The sequence below is a fragment of the Suillus plorans genome (assembly GCF_016647745.1).
Source record: "Suillus plorans strain S12 chromosome Unknown HD556scaffold_1, whole genome shotgun sequence".
Lineage (NCBI taxonomy): Eukaryota > Fungi > Basidiomycota > Agaricomycetes > Boletales > Suillaceae > Suillus > Suillus plorans.
In genome coordinates, this window is record NW_024537385.1 from 2,419,454 (window position 1) to 2,433,032 (window position 13,579).

The window sequence follows — 13,579 nt, forward strand, 5'->3', positions numbered from 1 at the left end:
ACTCCGACGCTAAGCCGCATCGTGTTGTCATGTGTGTCAAACGCCAATACTCCTCCTGTCGATATGTTTCACTTTAGCGTGGTAGGAGGCGTCTTCGGTCAGAACGATCGCGCCATTATTATCGCACATCAAGGGGGAAGCGGAAGTCTGTGGGAATCCGAGTTCGTCCAAAAGCATGCGTATCCAGGTAATCTCCTTTCCGGCTTCAGAAGCTGCGATGTACTCTGCTTTGCAGGTTGAGAGCGAGACGGTCTTTTGCTGTCGTGCGCTCCAAGTAATTGCACCAAGTCCCAGAGAGCAGCAGTAACCACTAGGGATCTGCACGGGTACGGGTAACCCGCGCGGGTCACGGGTACGGGTACTACTGGGGTACGGGTACGGGTCGGGATTCTAAGACCCGCGCTCTTACCCGTACCCCAGCTATACCCGTGCCTTCCATAAATGGTAGCACCTCCTGCATCAGTAATAGCGGACGCCATACTTCCCGCGTGCACGCTACAACCGGCACCACCACCAACACCGGCACCTAACGCGCCTTCCCAAGTCCACCAACTCCACGTTCACAGCGCGCGCGCCCGAAACACGTCAACAAGTGTTGACGCGATGCAAACACACGCGGACGACACGCGAAGACGAAAGGACAAGAGAATCGAGGAAGGGAGAAGGGATGGTATAGAGATGAAGGAGGAAAGAGGAACTCGAGGAGACGAGACTTTGGGCACGCTGAAAGTGAGTACTCACATTGAAGACTCTACCCCCAGCAACAACGACGACGTCATACGCGTCACGTCGCCAGCGCCTATCTTTGTGCGCCCAGCACTCGCACCACCACCAGCTTTCACGCCAACGCCACCATCCACGACGCCAACGCCACCATCCACGACGCCGACGCCACCATCCTCGACGCCAATGCCACCATCCACGACACCAACACCACCATCCACGACACCAACACCACCATCCCATCTACGACGCCAACACCTACGCGACACACTGACTCGCCAGCATCAAGCGTACACGCTCAGACCACGCCAGCGAATGCTGGCGTGGCTCGAATGCACACGGAAGACACCAGGACGAAGAGAGAAGGAAAAGAGGAGGAACGAGAGGAGGAAGGAATGATCTTGTCAGTAAGTTGCCGTCCTGACTCTGCCCCCATTTTCTGCAATGAGGACGCGACGCCTGACACATCACACTCTCGCGCCACCACACCACCATCTCCCATTTCGACACGCTCACCTTCGACTTTGATCGTATGTGACACACCACCTGCCACGACATCAGCGTCTATTTCGACGCGTCCGTCATTCGCGCCGTGCCTCCACTCCTCCTTCTTGTGCCATCCACATATGTTCGAGTCACGTCAGCATTCGCTGACGTGTGCTGGACATATGTGCTAAGCACTGGTGGTGATACCTATGGTACCCGCGGGTAAACCCTGCACGGGTGCGGGTACGGGTCTGAGCTTGTTGTACCCGCCGAAAACCCGTACCCGTCAGAGCGGGTACGGGTTTTTGCCGGGTGCGGGTGCGGGTCAGGTCCCCGACACCCCAGGGTATACCCGTGCGGATCCCTAGTAACCACTGACGGACCTGCGTGTGTCAACGCAGCTCGCCAGGTCACTGTCAGTGTAGCCCAGAAGTCGCGCGACATGATCGCCACCGAGGACGAGCTGGGATGACCGCGTGCCTTTGAGGTATCGAACGACGCGTTTCGCAGCTTCCCAGTGGACGGGGCCATAAGAGTCAAGGAACTTGCAGAGTTGCTGTACTGCGTAGGAGATGTCAGGGCGGGTCCCAATAGCAAGGTACATTAATGAGCCAACTAGTGATCTGTAGGGCGTACGAGACATGAGTTCCCGTTCGACATCCGTCTTCGGGGAATGGTCTCGGCGGGATAGACGCAGCCCAGGCTCCATGGGTACAGCGCAGGGTACTGCGTCTTTGAGGCCGAATTGATGTATGATACGGTCAATCAGTGCCGTCTGTGAGAGCATGATGGTTCGTGTAGGCCGATCGCGTTGGATGGCGATACCGAGGCAGAAATGAGCCTCACCTAGCTCTGCAACCTGCCACTTAGTGCGTAGCTCGGCTTTAAAGGCGGCAAGCGCAGCTTTGGAACTACTGACGGTGAAGAAGTCGTCAACGTGGACAGCGATGAGGAGGGTACCTGCGACAGAACGACGGAAGTAAATGCAGTGTTCACTCTTCAAGCGTGTGAAGCCCCATGACAACATCGCTTCGTTGAGTGTCTTGTTCCACACCAGTCCACCCTGCTTCATTCCGTAAAGTCCCTTCTGGAGTTCCCAAACATGATCTTCAAAACCGGGTGCAACAAATCCCTCCGGCTGTTCCATGTAACAGACTTCGTCAGAATCCAGCAACCCGTACAGGAAGGCCGTTTTGATATCCAACTGCTCGATCTCCCAGTCCAGAGCAGCGCCCAAGTGAGCAAGTATTCGGAAGGATTCGAGACGTGCTGTGGGTGCCAAGGTTTTCGTATAATCTTGTCCCCAGACAGTGGAGTAACCTTTGCATACATAGCGTGCCTTAAAGCGTGCAGGAGCGCCATTCTGGTCTCGCTTCAGCTTGAAAACTGGCCGTCCCTTCATGAGTTTTCGACCGGTAGGTATGGTCGAGCGGGGAACAAGCTTGTAGACACCCAAGTCCTTAAGGGATTTGAACTCCTCCTGGAGGGCTGCTGTCCATTCGCGAGCATAAGGAGATGCCATCGCATCGGCGTAAGTAGTGGGGTCATCTGCTAGCTCATGATCAAAATCATCAGGGACGGCAGCAAATACCTCGGCAAGTAGGGCCAGCTCGGATTCCAGCGCCTCAACATCAGCAGCTAATGCAAGGTCAGTCCCACCATCAAGGGCGCGAAGGTGGTCCACAGCAGCCAAGGACGCCAATGCGGCTCGTTGGGCAGCAGTGGCGTATGGGACACCGTTGGCGGCACAACGTCTCTCGGAGGGAACAGGTGCGCGTGAAGAGCGGCGGGGTGTGTCAGTTGGAGTGGGCGCTGACACTGTAGGGGGAGCCTCAGTAGGCTCGTCCTCAGCGTCACAGACAGAGGCGCGCTGAGAGAATGAAGATGGCGTGTCTGGTGCGTCAGACCTAGAGGACGCGGAAGGATTAGACAGTACTTTTCCAGGTTGTAAGGACGTAGAGTGGTCATTAAAGGATTCAATGAACGAAACATTATATGAAACAAACACTTTATTGGAGGGGCGATGATAGCACCTGTAAGCTTTAGAATCCAGCGAATACCCGATGAGAACACATTCGGCTGAGCGCTCGAAGATTTTAGGGTTGTGCCGGTTCTGGATAAGCACAAAGGCACGACATCCAATTTCGCGTAAATGTGAGAGATCAGGCTGGCAACTGAACCAGGCTTTGTACGGGGTATGCCCAGCTTGGGATGTGACAGGCGTCCGGTTAGACAGATAGTTAGCTGTCAGAACAAACTCATCCCAGCGATTAGCGGGTACGTTGCAAGAGGAACGCATAGCGCGTGCCTTCCCCATTAAGGTGCGGTGCAGGCGCTCGACGCGGCCATTATGGGCTGAAGTATAAGGGGCTGTAAACTGGTGTGAGGTACCCCGGGTCAGAAGCCATTCACGCATTCCCGCTGACTTCAGTTCGCCGTTGTCAGAACGAAAGATGCCAACCTTAAGACCAGTCTCGACATCACGTGCACGTTCCCAAGCTTGCAGGGCTGGAAACGCGTCACTCTTTGACGCAAGGGGAATGGACCAGGAATAAGAGGAGAAATCGTCAATGATATCCATTATGTATTTATTTCCCGCGACGGATACAGTATCCGGATGCTCCATCAAGTCGACATGTACAATCCTGAGCCTGCAATTTGCGCGTTCTCCCTCTCTAACCTTCGGTACACTTGTCTTTGTCTGTTTGCCGAGAATGCAAGCGTCACAAACGGGAGGGAGTGAGGAGAGATCAATGGGCATACCGGTAGCTAGCCCAGAGCGGGCAAAGTCGTAGATTGTGCGATAGTTCGCATGGCCCAGACGCTTATGCCAAGTCTCCAGGTTAGGAGTGCGATGCGCAAGGTACGCGTGGTCTGCGGACAGTTGTCCTCCAGAAAGCGTGTAGAGGCGACGAGAAGTCAGAGTCCCGGTGAGCATGCGAGTACCACTGCGGGCTTGAACCCAGCAGGAAGTAGCGTCGAAGGACGCAACGCAACGGTGCGCAGTGCACATAGCAGAGACAGATAACAGGCGGACTGTGGCGTTAGGGATGAAGAGGACGTGATCAAGCGTCAAATGAATACCCTTCGCGATAATCAAGCGAATAGTCCCGACACCAACAGCCTGGATGGACGAGTTACCAATGCCGCTGACGATGCGGGGAGGAATGGGACGCAAGGTGTAGAAATCTGCCTCGGTGTTGCTGATGTGCACGGAGGCACCGCTGTCGAGGAAGAAGGGAACAATGGATGGATCAACGGGAGTGCGCGCACGTTGGTTCGGCGCTTTGTAGGCCAAACCGGCGAAGTCCACTGGTCGGGAGTGCGCACGCCAGTCAACACTAGCTTGGAGGTCGACAGCAGCAAGTAACGCGTCGTATGCATCCTCGGGAAGTTCCTCAATGAAGGCAGACGTGGGGCTGTCGTACGCGAGGCCCGCAAACTCCTTGGTAGGTGTGGTAGCATCTGTATTGGAGGGAGAGGGTGAAGGGGTGCTGGCGATGAAAATGGCCTCGTGGGTCTCAGCATCCAGAAGATACGCACGACTGTTAGTGTCGTAGCGTAGACCACCTGGCTTCCCAGTGGAAGCACCCTTAGTAGGGCGTGAGGAAGAGGTCCCCGCTGTCTTCGTAGAGTTACCAGCGGGGCGTGCAGCACGCCGACGTGCAATGACTTCGTCCTTCTTACCCTCCATAGCTCCTCCTTTCCCGTAGCAATCTTTAGCGGAATGCCACCACCCTCCACATGTAGAGCAGCAGCTGGTGTGAGTGGATTGCCCGCAGTCGGTGCAAATGGTTGGATTGGTGGAGCGACTACGGTTGAACTTTCCTTTGTTGGAAGCCACCATGGCGATGTCGCCAGATCCCTTGCCCTTGTTGTTATCGACAAGTTGTTGCTCAAGTTCGAGACGGGAACGGATATTGCTGGGACCATAGGGAGCAGACGACGTACTAATTGCGATAGCATCGGCGACATGGTTGCGTACGTGGGGAAGGTCCTCACTCATGGCGTTGAGCATGATGATAGTAAGGAAGTCTTCCTCCTTGGGGATACCAATAGCATATATGCGCCTGGCGAGTTCGGCAAGTTGGGTACTGGTGAGCGAGAAGCGCTCAGAGCGACGGTAGCGAAGGGCAAAGGCCTGCTGAATGAGAAGAATTTGGGCAATAGGGCCTACTTGCTCGTGGCGAGATCTAAGAGCCTTCCACGCAGTGTGCGCGTCGACGAATGGGAGTAAAAAGTCTTGGTCCTCCGTGCACGAGCGAGTGCTCAACGCCGCGACAATGCATAGATTGTTGAGGTCCCAAGTATAGGCGCCAGCAGGATCTATGGTTTCGTCCGGGCGCGTTATAATGCCAAGGAGGTAACCTCCCCCATGCTTGAGTAGCAGGTAGTTGCGCATCTTGGCGGACCAAGTCCCCCAATTGTTCTGTCCTCGGTTGAGAAGTTCGATTTTCTCGAGGTCCGTGTGGCTCAGAGTAATCGCAACCACTTTCAAGCTCATAGTAGTCGACATAGTAGAAGTGCTTGTCCCGGCCCCGCGTGTAGCAGGAGGCTGGAGCGTGTTTGCGATTGTCGCAGAAGGTGTAGTAATAGACGGAGCTGGTTTGGGAATGCTGGTGTTGGTACTGTTGGATCGTAAGTGATGTTTTGCCATCCCAGCCAGTGATGGTAAGCGAGAAGGATGCAGGAAGGGGGAAACGCGAATGGATCCCGCTATTTAAGGGGACGCGTCTATTGATGCGATGCTTCTCGCCCGGAAAGGGAAAATATGAACGTTTCGATGACGTCGAATGGTTCAGCGTGTAGCGTTGCACGCCGGCGACGTTGATGTCCTGTCAGGTATATTAAAGGCTTGGCGGCGTCTAGGGGGTTTCCGCTCGCTCGTTCCTTACGAGTGAGCAGGGCTCATAACCTATAGAGTCTAGACAACGTCAGACCTCAGTCGTAGAACAACGAACTGATATTAGTATGTACCTAGACAACGTCAGACTACAGAGGTTGCGTTAGTGTCTAGGTAACATATAGTGAAACGGTAAACGTACCCTCAGTCGTAGAACAACGAACTGAGGGAAGGGAGGCAAACGAGAGATAATGACTATATAGTGAGTTTGAATTCCTGTGACTCCGACGCTAAGCCGCATCGTGTTGTCATGTGTGTCAAACGCCAATAAGGTTTTAGATGAGAGAACTGTCAGAACTAAATGTGTAAGGCTGGGTGTGCGTTCGGCAGGGAATTGCGAACGAAACGAGATAGAAACAAGACGTGTAGGTAACACGAAGAGAGATGGGACTAAGACTTGAGACGAGGACTTTTTGGAGGAGCTTTCGGTCGTTCTTGGAGCGGGGATCTCACTGTAGGATTCGCTGTAGGTATGAGTTACATGGGGAGTATATATACGTTTTTCGAATACTTGACTAGACCGGAACGAGCGTGGTGAGCATATGGCGAGGTGAAAATACTTCGGTGAAGCAAGGAGATCGTGAAGTTTGGGCACAAGGTGAGATAACGAAAGAGTGAGAAGGAGATGTAAAAGAAAGCGGCATGGCTCGGTTACGAAGAGTGATGCGGTGAGTCACGTGGACAGCTACGACCGCGATCCTTACAAATGGTGGGGGGAAGATCAACTGCCCTTACCAACAGTTTGAATACTGTAGAGTAAGAAACGATAAGGAATATGTCAGAAACTATGGAGAGATGATGTCTTGTTGAAGTCAAGGTTTTTAGGAACGCTACACTACTACATTTGAAAATATATACTCAATACCATCGGACTTGTGCTTTATTCTCATTAGCTCACCAAGCATTGAAATTCAGTACCTTAACATGTTTTACTCAGAGGGCTCGAGTAAAATCTAGCAGTAACTTGGTACATGAGACTACATTGTTATGATCGGCCATAAATCTAGTTGTATAGTACCTTCTTAATCGCCTCAGTACTCAGACATCGCCCATACACAAAACGATCCACGAAACATACAATCGAGTGCTACAACTTCTCGATTTACCATGGTTCGTCCGATGACAAATCTACTAGAGGCTTTTCCCGAAGTTTGGACATTTGTGTCTCGTCGATGCTATAGAATTGCATCACCTCAGCGATTTTATCCAAGGTATCGTGATCTGCGCGTTCCAGGATCGTCAATTGCATATCGTAATCCTGAATCCGAGTAAAAACTTCTCCACTCATTGGGGAGGCGAGGTAGGAAGCGACCACCAGCTTGATGGCCCTATGAGTGAGTCCCTGGCCGTCTGACACAAGATAAAGTGTCTGCAGCACAAGCGTCAAGTGGATGATGTAGGACATGAAACGCTGAAGCACCGCATGACTGACAAAGAATTATCGATATCCTTTCGTACACGAAAATAGTGGTGCGTACGATATCTGGTATACCTCGTAAACCCACGTGGCGAGTACGACACCTGCGGCGATTGGTACTACGATGGGAGCCGCAGGTCCCGACATCATGCCCGCAATAGTGCCCAGCATGGATAATCCAGAGGTCCTGTAAACATTAAATGAGATAAAAATTCATCCGTCACACAAAAGACCGGCCTACATGGTCTTCTTGAGATTAGGTGTAGGTCCAGCTTGTATCGTATCGACCATTTTCATCATCAGTTCCCTGAACTCTTGGCTGTGCAAGTACTGTGCATAAATCACGTTAGGGCGGGTGCGATGACGACAAATGAGATAGCCATCACAAGATGAGGGTCATAGAAGTTCCATACATCGACGATGTCAGTGTGAAGCACGTATAGACAATCCCACATCTTGCGGTTCCTGAACCTTGGGCATGACATAAGCGCCTTCCAATACCCTTCAAGACACGAAGGTTTAGACCGTATTCAGTAATTACGAACGCGAAAGCGGGACGCACTTTTCTTGCCAACCCTGACAATGCGTAAATGACCAGATAAAAATGAAGCAAGCAAGGCTCACTCAATCGATGCCTTTATTTTGAGTCCAGGGTCCACTCGCTGAGCGATGGAGATCATCACCGTGGCCTCGGATGTAGAATGCTGACTGACAGAGCTTTCAGTTATCTTTATCAGGCGGTTGAGAGTCTCCTTGTAGTCTTCTTTGGCTGTGATATTGCACTTCAGAGACATGCATGAACCTGTCAGAGTATCGATACACACTAGAGGTCGTGGCGTGGGGAATACCAGACCCTGAAAATTGCTTTAGAGGTCCAATGCAGCTGTCCTGAACCTAGGCATATGCACGGGTATGGGTACTACTGGGGTACGGGTGGGGGTCCGCACTTTGAGTACCCGGACCCACACCCCACACCCGCGCTCGGGTTTGACCGGTACATTACATAATCGAGAACTATAGCGGTACTTACTACACTTGTCCTATTGCTAATGCTTACACTACCTACTATAGCGTGCTATACCCCTCCATCTTCTTCAACACAACGCCTGCCTTCAAGCTCGAGCCATGCTGACCCAAGTCGTCGCCCACCGTTTGCAGTATGTGAGTGCGCTGATCCTCGTTCGAGCAAGAGCCATGCTGATCCAAGTCGTCGCCCAATGTTCGCAGGATGTGAGCATGCCGATCTTCGTTCGAGCAAGAGCCGTGCTGATCCAAGTCGTAGCACAACGTTTGCAGGATGTGAGTGCGCCGATCCTCGTTCGAGCAAGAGCCATGCTGATCCAAGTTGTCGCCCAATGTTCACAGGATGTGAGCATGCCGATCTTTGTTCGAGCAAGAGCCATGCTGATCCAAGTCGTCACCCAACGTTCGCAGGATGTGAGTGCGCCGATCCTCGTTCAAGCAAGAGCTATGCTGATCCAAGTCGTAGCCCAACGTTCGCAGTATGTGAGTGCGCCGATCCTCGTTCAAGCAAGAGCCATTCTGATCCAAGTCGTAGCCCAATGTTCATAGAACGTGAGTGTGTCGTCCTCGTTCGAGCTCAAGCCATACTGATTGAAGTCATTGTCTATTGTTCATAGTGTGTCGATCCTCCATCGAGCTCAAGCCATACTGATCGAAGTCGTTGCCCACCGTTCGCAATGTCTTAGTAAGTTCTATTTTACAATCATTTTTTTCATATTTCTAACTTGATATTTATATGTACTACCCACGGGTAAACCCTGCACGGGTGCGGGTGAGGGTACGAGCTGGCCATACCCCCCAAAAACCCGCACCCTTCGTGCGGGTCCGGGTATACCTCGGGGTGCGGGTGCGGGTCAGGTCCCCGACACCCCAGGGTATACCCGTGCGGATCCCTACCTGAACCTCAGCATCAGCTTGTTGCTTGGCGAGTTCCTTGATGGCTTCGTCGTCCAATCCATCGAGAGAGGCTTCATCTAGATTTCGCTCCACCCGATCGATGAGCATATCGTATTTAGTGAGAATGGCGATGACGGTGTAGAAACAACAATACTGAGAGGAACAAATGAATGCTCCAAACTGTATCTATAATGTTGTGAGGTCGCGCGTTGCCTAGTCTGCTATTCTTGAGAAGACAAGTACGTTTGACCCTAAAGGGGAAGCGAGTGCAGCAAGGTTCTAGGAGTAGGCGCTGAAGGCGCTACTGGTCGGCCAATGCGAAGCGCGAGAAAGCGCGCAGGTGCGCGCGAGGCGCGGGAAAGCGAAGGTACGCGCGAGGCGCGGGAAGCGCGCGTGAGCGGAGACAAGTGAGAGTAAGTGTGAGTTTGCTTAAGTGGTGATTAGATGAATAACAAGAGATACTGGTGCGAGGTGTCAAAGAATAGATTGCAACTATATTCTCTAGGTGGTAAGTGGGTAAGTGGGAGGTAGAGTCTTAGTTGGAAAAAGTTAAGTTCCGTAATAGTATGTAATGCTGGCGCTTATATACGGCGCCTAAGCGCTGTCACGCGGAGCCGAAGCGCTACCGAGTAAGGTATGTAAAGCTATATGTAAGTAAGGGTCCATGATATAAATAAAGGTGGGATGATATGTAAATAAGGGAAATGGAAATACACGCACTAGAGAGCTTGGTGGACAGTGGATGGATGCTTCTGGATGGCTGGCGCTATAGGGCGCTGAAGCGCGGGAAAGCGCGCGCGCGTAAGGGAATAGCTGTGGATAGCACACAGAGTGATGCTGCAAGTCGTGCTGTGTACTCCCTAGTGGAAAGTGCCATATTACACAATGCGAGGCACGAGTCTCTACAACGGGAACTTTGACAAAGTGTGAGCTCCAACGTAAGAGAGAGATAGGATCGATGAACATACCGTTTCCCAGCATTCCACTATGTTTCGATTTCAGGAAATCCTCTGTCCCCGTCTCTAGCAAACGTCCACTTGCACGGGGTATCTCAAAGCAAAGCCTTCCATGTATTTGGTCAGCCCACCATAATGGAATGGTCGAGATAGAATCTACCAAACAGCGTGCAACTGATGTTCCATAGCAGGCATGTTCCTCCGACGTTCGATAAAATCTTGGACTATTTTGAGGTTGTCTTCTTCCCCTGGTTCGAAACCCTTGCTATCGTGGAGAACAAGCCTCTCGTTCTCAGGCGAGATGAACTCATGGTCGATGCTGGCCTCGCCTGGCTTCTCATGGGCGATGATCTATGGACAGTATGAGTAGCTGTGCTGGTTGAAGCATCGCGTTTGGCCCACCGTTTTTTTCACTTTAAATATGTGGTTGATCAGCGATGACTTGCCGATGCCAGACTATTTAAAAGCACGTCAAAACTGGCCCGATATCGGAGAAAGACAGCTGCTAAATACCTTTCCTATCACCAGAATCCGGAACCTTGGGAGCGTCAACCTCAAGGACGGCACTTTATGATCATCCTGACTCACCAAGGACACTTCTGAAATATTTCAGAAGTTGTAGGCCGGAGCTCAAGGTCTTTAGCGGAAGAGGTAGACTGCTCAGTCTGCTAATCCATGACTTAGACAGTTTCGATGCAAGACGGGGATACTTACTTCGATTACTGTATTCCCAGAAAGGTCGACGAAGATACTGATTTTCTTATGAATTTTGTTGTATCCTAGGGATGTGAGGTCGAGTTCGTAGATGATCAAAATGAGAACGCGATAATTCTTGTTTCACCTTGTCTTGCATGACACGCGCGAAACATGTCGTCTGGGTTGAAAGGAATGTCTTGATACTCGGTCTTCATCCTAAGCCACGCCTTGCACCGCAAATGTAAGGAGAATGTATCCCCTTGAGAAAGCGCCCTATGGCAACAAACACAATAGCGACTCAGGTGAGAACATGTGTTGGGGCCGAGTACTTACGTGGGCTTAGAAAATGTCCGTCGAAAAATCTTTCCTGATTCACGTTCAAGTTCAATTGGTGAATGCTTGCTGGTCCGTACTTCAATAGACTCTATATTCGTTTTCGACTTGCTGAAATCGACGGTGATACCTATTGGATATATTCAGTGGGGTTAATGGTACTACGTGACGACAGGAATTGAGTACCATACACGTGGAGATGCCAGGAAACCGTTGGGGCGTGAGGAGTATTGGCCATGCTGATTTGATTTGGGGAAAAGTCGACTTCGAGCTGCTGTGAATTTATATAGAGGCTGAGGGCAAGCCATGGGTCAGTGCTTCAGCTGCGAGGTACCCTCGTGTATGCCGAGCTCATGATGGCGCTGCGTGCACCCACACTGTCACAGATAAGTATTGACGCCTAACATAAAACACCTCCTCAACACCCTGCAGTCGTCATTAATTATATAAAATGGAAAACATGTATGTCATAAGAACACCATATGACATACCTCAGGTTGAGTCGGCCTGGGAGACTCACTGGGATCAACTTGAAGTTCTCCTGTAAGCGGTTGGAGGATAACTTATTATCATGAAGGAACTGACTGTCTTCCTCGCAATGTATGACTACTAAGTATGGGAGACTTGCGCAAACTCATGGCGCGGCAAGGACTCGGAGAGCGCAAAAGCTGACCTTCAAAGCGGCACATGACCGTGACTAATTTCAAATATCAACAAACCTGATTCTGCCTTTGAAGGTACGCATTCAATTTGCATCCAATATATATCTATACTGCCCATTGCCCACTGAATCTGGCTTCGGGTGGGGTATTTGCCGGTTCACACTGCACACTGCAATGATTATAAGGCTACACCAATACTTCTTCGTCACATCTACTAGTACCTTTTCCCATGGACCCTTCAAAGATAGAGAGAGAATTAATTGGTCGCTTGTAAATGGTCGAGGGCGTACCAAATACGTATGTATGGAGGCTTGGAGCGACCATACCGTGACTGTTACAATAACATGTAACCGAGAACCCCTCCTACGGAGGTCATCATAACCTTAGCCCCTATCCCACCATATGCACCGTCTTGGAAGACTTACCGACTCAACGGAGACTCGTAGAGACACCTGGAACGGCCTGGATGCCGTTAGATGACCTAGACCAGCCTAGGCTACATCTGATCGGACCTAGATGGTCCTCGACCCGGATCATGGAGAAGCTCTGCTTCATGGTCAGAAGAGAAGCCGCATGCCTCAGCATGCGCAGTTAGACTCCAAGGCATGCTTCGCCTTGAGGACAGATAAGAGAGGCATGGTAAGCCTCATGTATAGATAATCGCCCGCATGGCATCAGATAAGATGCCCTTGTATAGACACACTCATACCTACCTACCGAACGTAGTATTGGTCTGTGCACACGGACGACAGTATATAGAGCAGACAGAATCATGTATATTCCCTACTTGATTCTACTAGGTTTTATCCAGAACTTCCTCTGAAAGACAGTCCCAGTCCTTCAGTCTAAGCCGCACCTTAAGGAAAGCCGACGCTACCTTAAGTGGAACCCCCGAACCTCTCATTCGAGAGAAGATCCCCGTCTCTCCAGTAGCGAGCCCGCTATCAGATTAGGCAATCCGCCTAGGGAGAGCTCGAACTATCCTAGTCCGTAACAGTGACTGATTCGAAATGTATGATGGGAGAAGGAAGCACGGTTAGTTAGCGCTCATGCTTCTTTAGAGACCAGCTGTTAGGTGCTGCTACCCTTCAGGCATGGACCCTGTGACCCGTGATCGAGATACCAACCGCCTCAATATGTGGCTAGCACCCAGGTGCTTTTACGTTCTCCGCCTTGCCCACTCTTACGGATCCTTGTGACCCAACACAGATATTCCGTCGCTTCCGAATGATCAAAGCTACATCGACCTCTGACTCGTGTATTCCTCAGGCCTCATGTTGTATGCAGCTGCGTAATTCGTACGTCGTATACCCATCTAGAATCAGGAGAGACTCGATAAACGACATGCATCGAGCTCTACCGTACCGCATCGTTGCTGAGATCCTCCAGCATACAGTTGCACTGATCTGCATTTCAGGGATCCTGAATTTATCTCGCAACGTACTTTTGCTCGTGATTCCCCTGCGGCGCTTGCGACGACATG

The 13,579-nt window shown here is 51.3% G+C and overlaps 4 protein-coding genes across 4 annotated transcripts; 2 read left to right on the forward strand and 2 right to left on the reverse strand.

The window, feature by feature from the left end:
* Positions 1-441: 441 nt before the first annotated feature.
* On the forward strand, positions 442-1,122 carry HD556DRAFT_1454621 (uncharacterized protein; the record flags this gene model as incomplete). Its single annotated transcript, XM_041308103.1, has 1 exon — positions 442-1,122. The coding sequence occupies one exon, from the start codon at positions 442-444 to the stop codon at positions 1,120-1,122; it is 681 nt and encodes a 226-aa protein (XP_041168144.1).
* Positions 1,123-7,214: 6,092 nt separating this feature from the next.
* Positions 7,215-8,323, reverse strand: HD556DRAFT_1436218 (uncharacterized protein; the record flags this gene model as incomplete). The annotated part of the gene is made up of 6 exons (XM_041305531.1): positions 7,215-7,539; positions 7,591-7,716; positions 7,771-7,859; positions 7,916-8,031; positions 8,092-8,105; positions 8,154-8,323. 6 exons carry the CDS (start codon positions 8,321-8,323, stop codon positions 7,215-7,217), a joined length of 840 nt encoding a protein of 279 aa, XP_041168145.1.
* Positions 8,324-8,654: 331 nt separating this feature from the next.
* HD556DRAFT_1454626 (uncharacterized protein) lies at positions 8,655-9,204 on the forward strand (the record flags this gene model as incomplete). The annotated part of the gene is made up of 5 exons (XM_041308104.1): positions 8,655-8,828; positions 8,895-8,966; positions 9,019-9,035; positions 9,088-9,104; positions 9,170-9,204. 5 exons carry the CDS (start codon positions 8,655-8,657, stop codon positions 9,202-9,204), a joined length of 315 nt encoding a protein of 104 aa, XP_041168146.1.
* A 1,357-nt stretch (positions 9,205-10,561) lies between these two features.
* On the reverse strand, positions 10,562-10,945 carry HD556DRAFT_1222884 (uncharacterized protein; the record flags this gene model as incomplete). The annotated part of the gene is made up of 3 exons (XM_041296841.1): positions 10,562-10,756; positions 10,808-10,861; positions 10,919-10,945. Coding segments are annotated over 3 exons (276 nt in total), but the record flags the coding sequence as incomplete, so codon positions are not given.
* Positions 10,946-13,579: the final 2,634 nt, after the last annotated feature.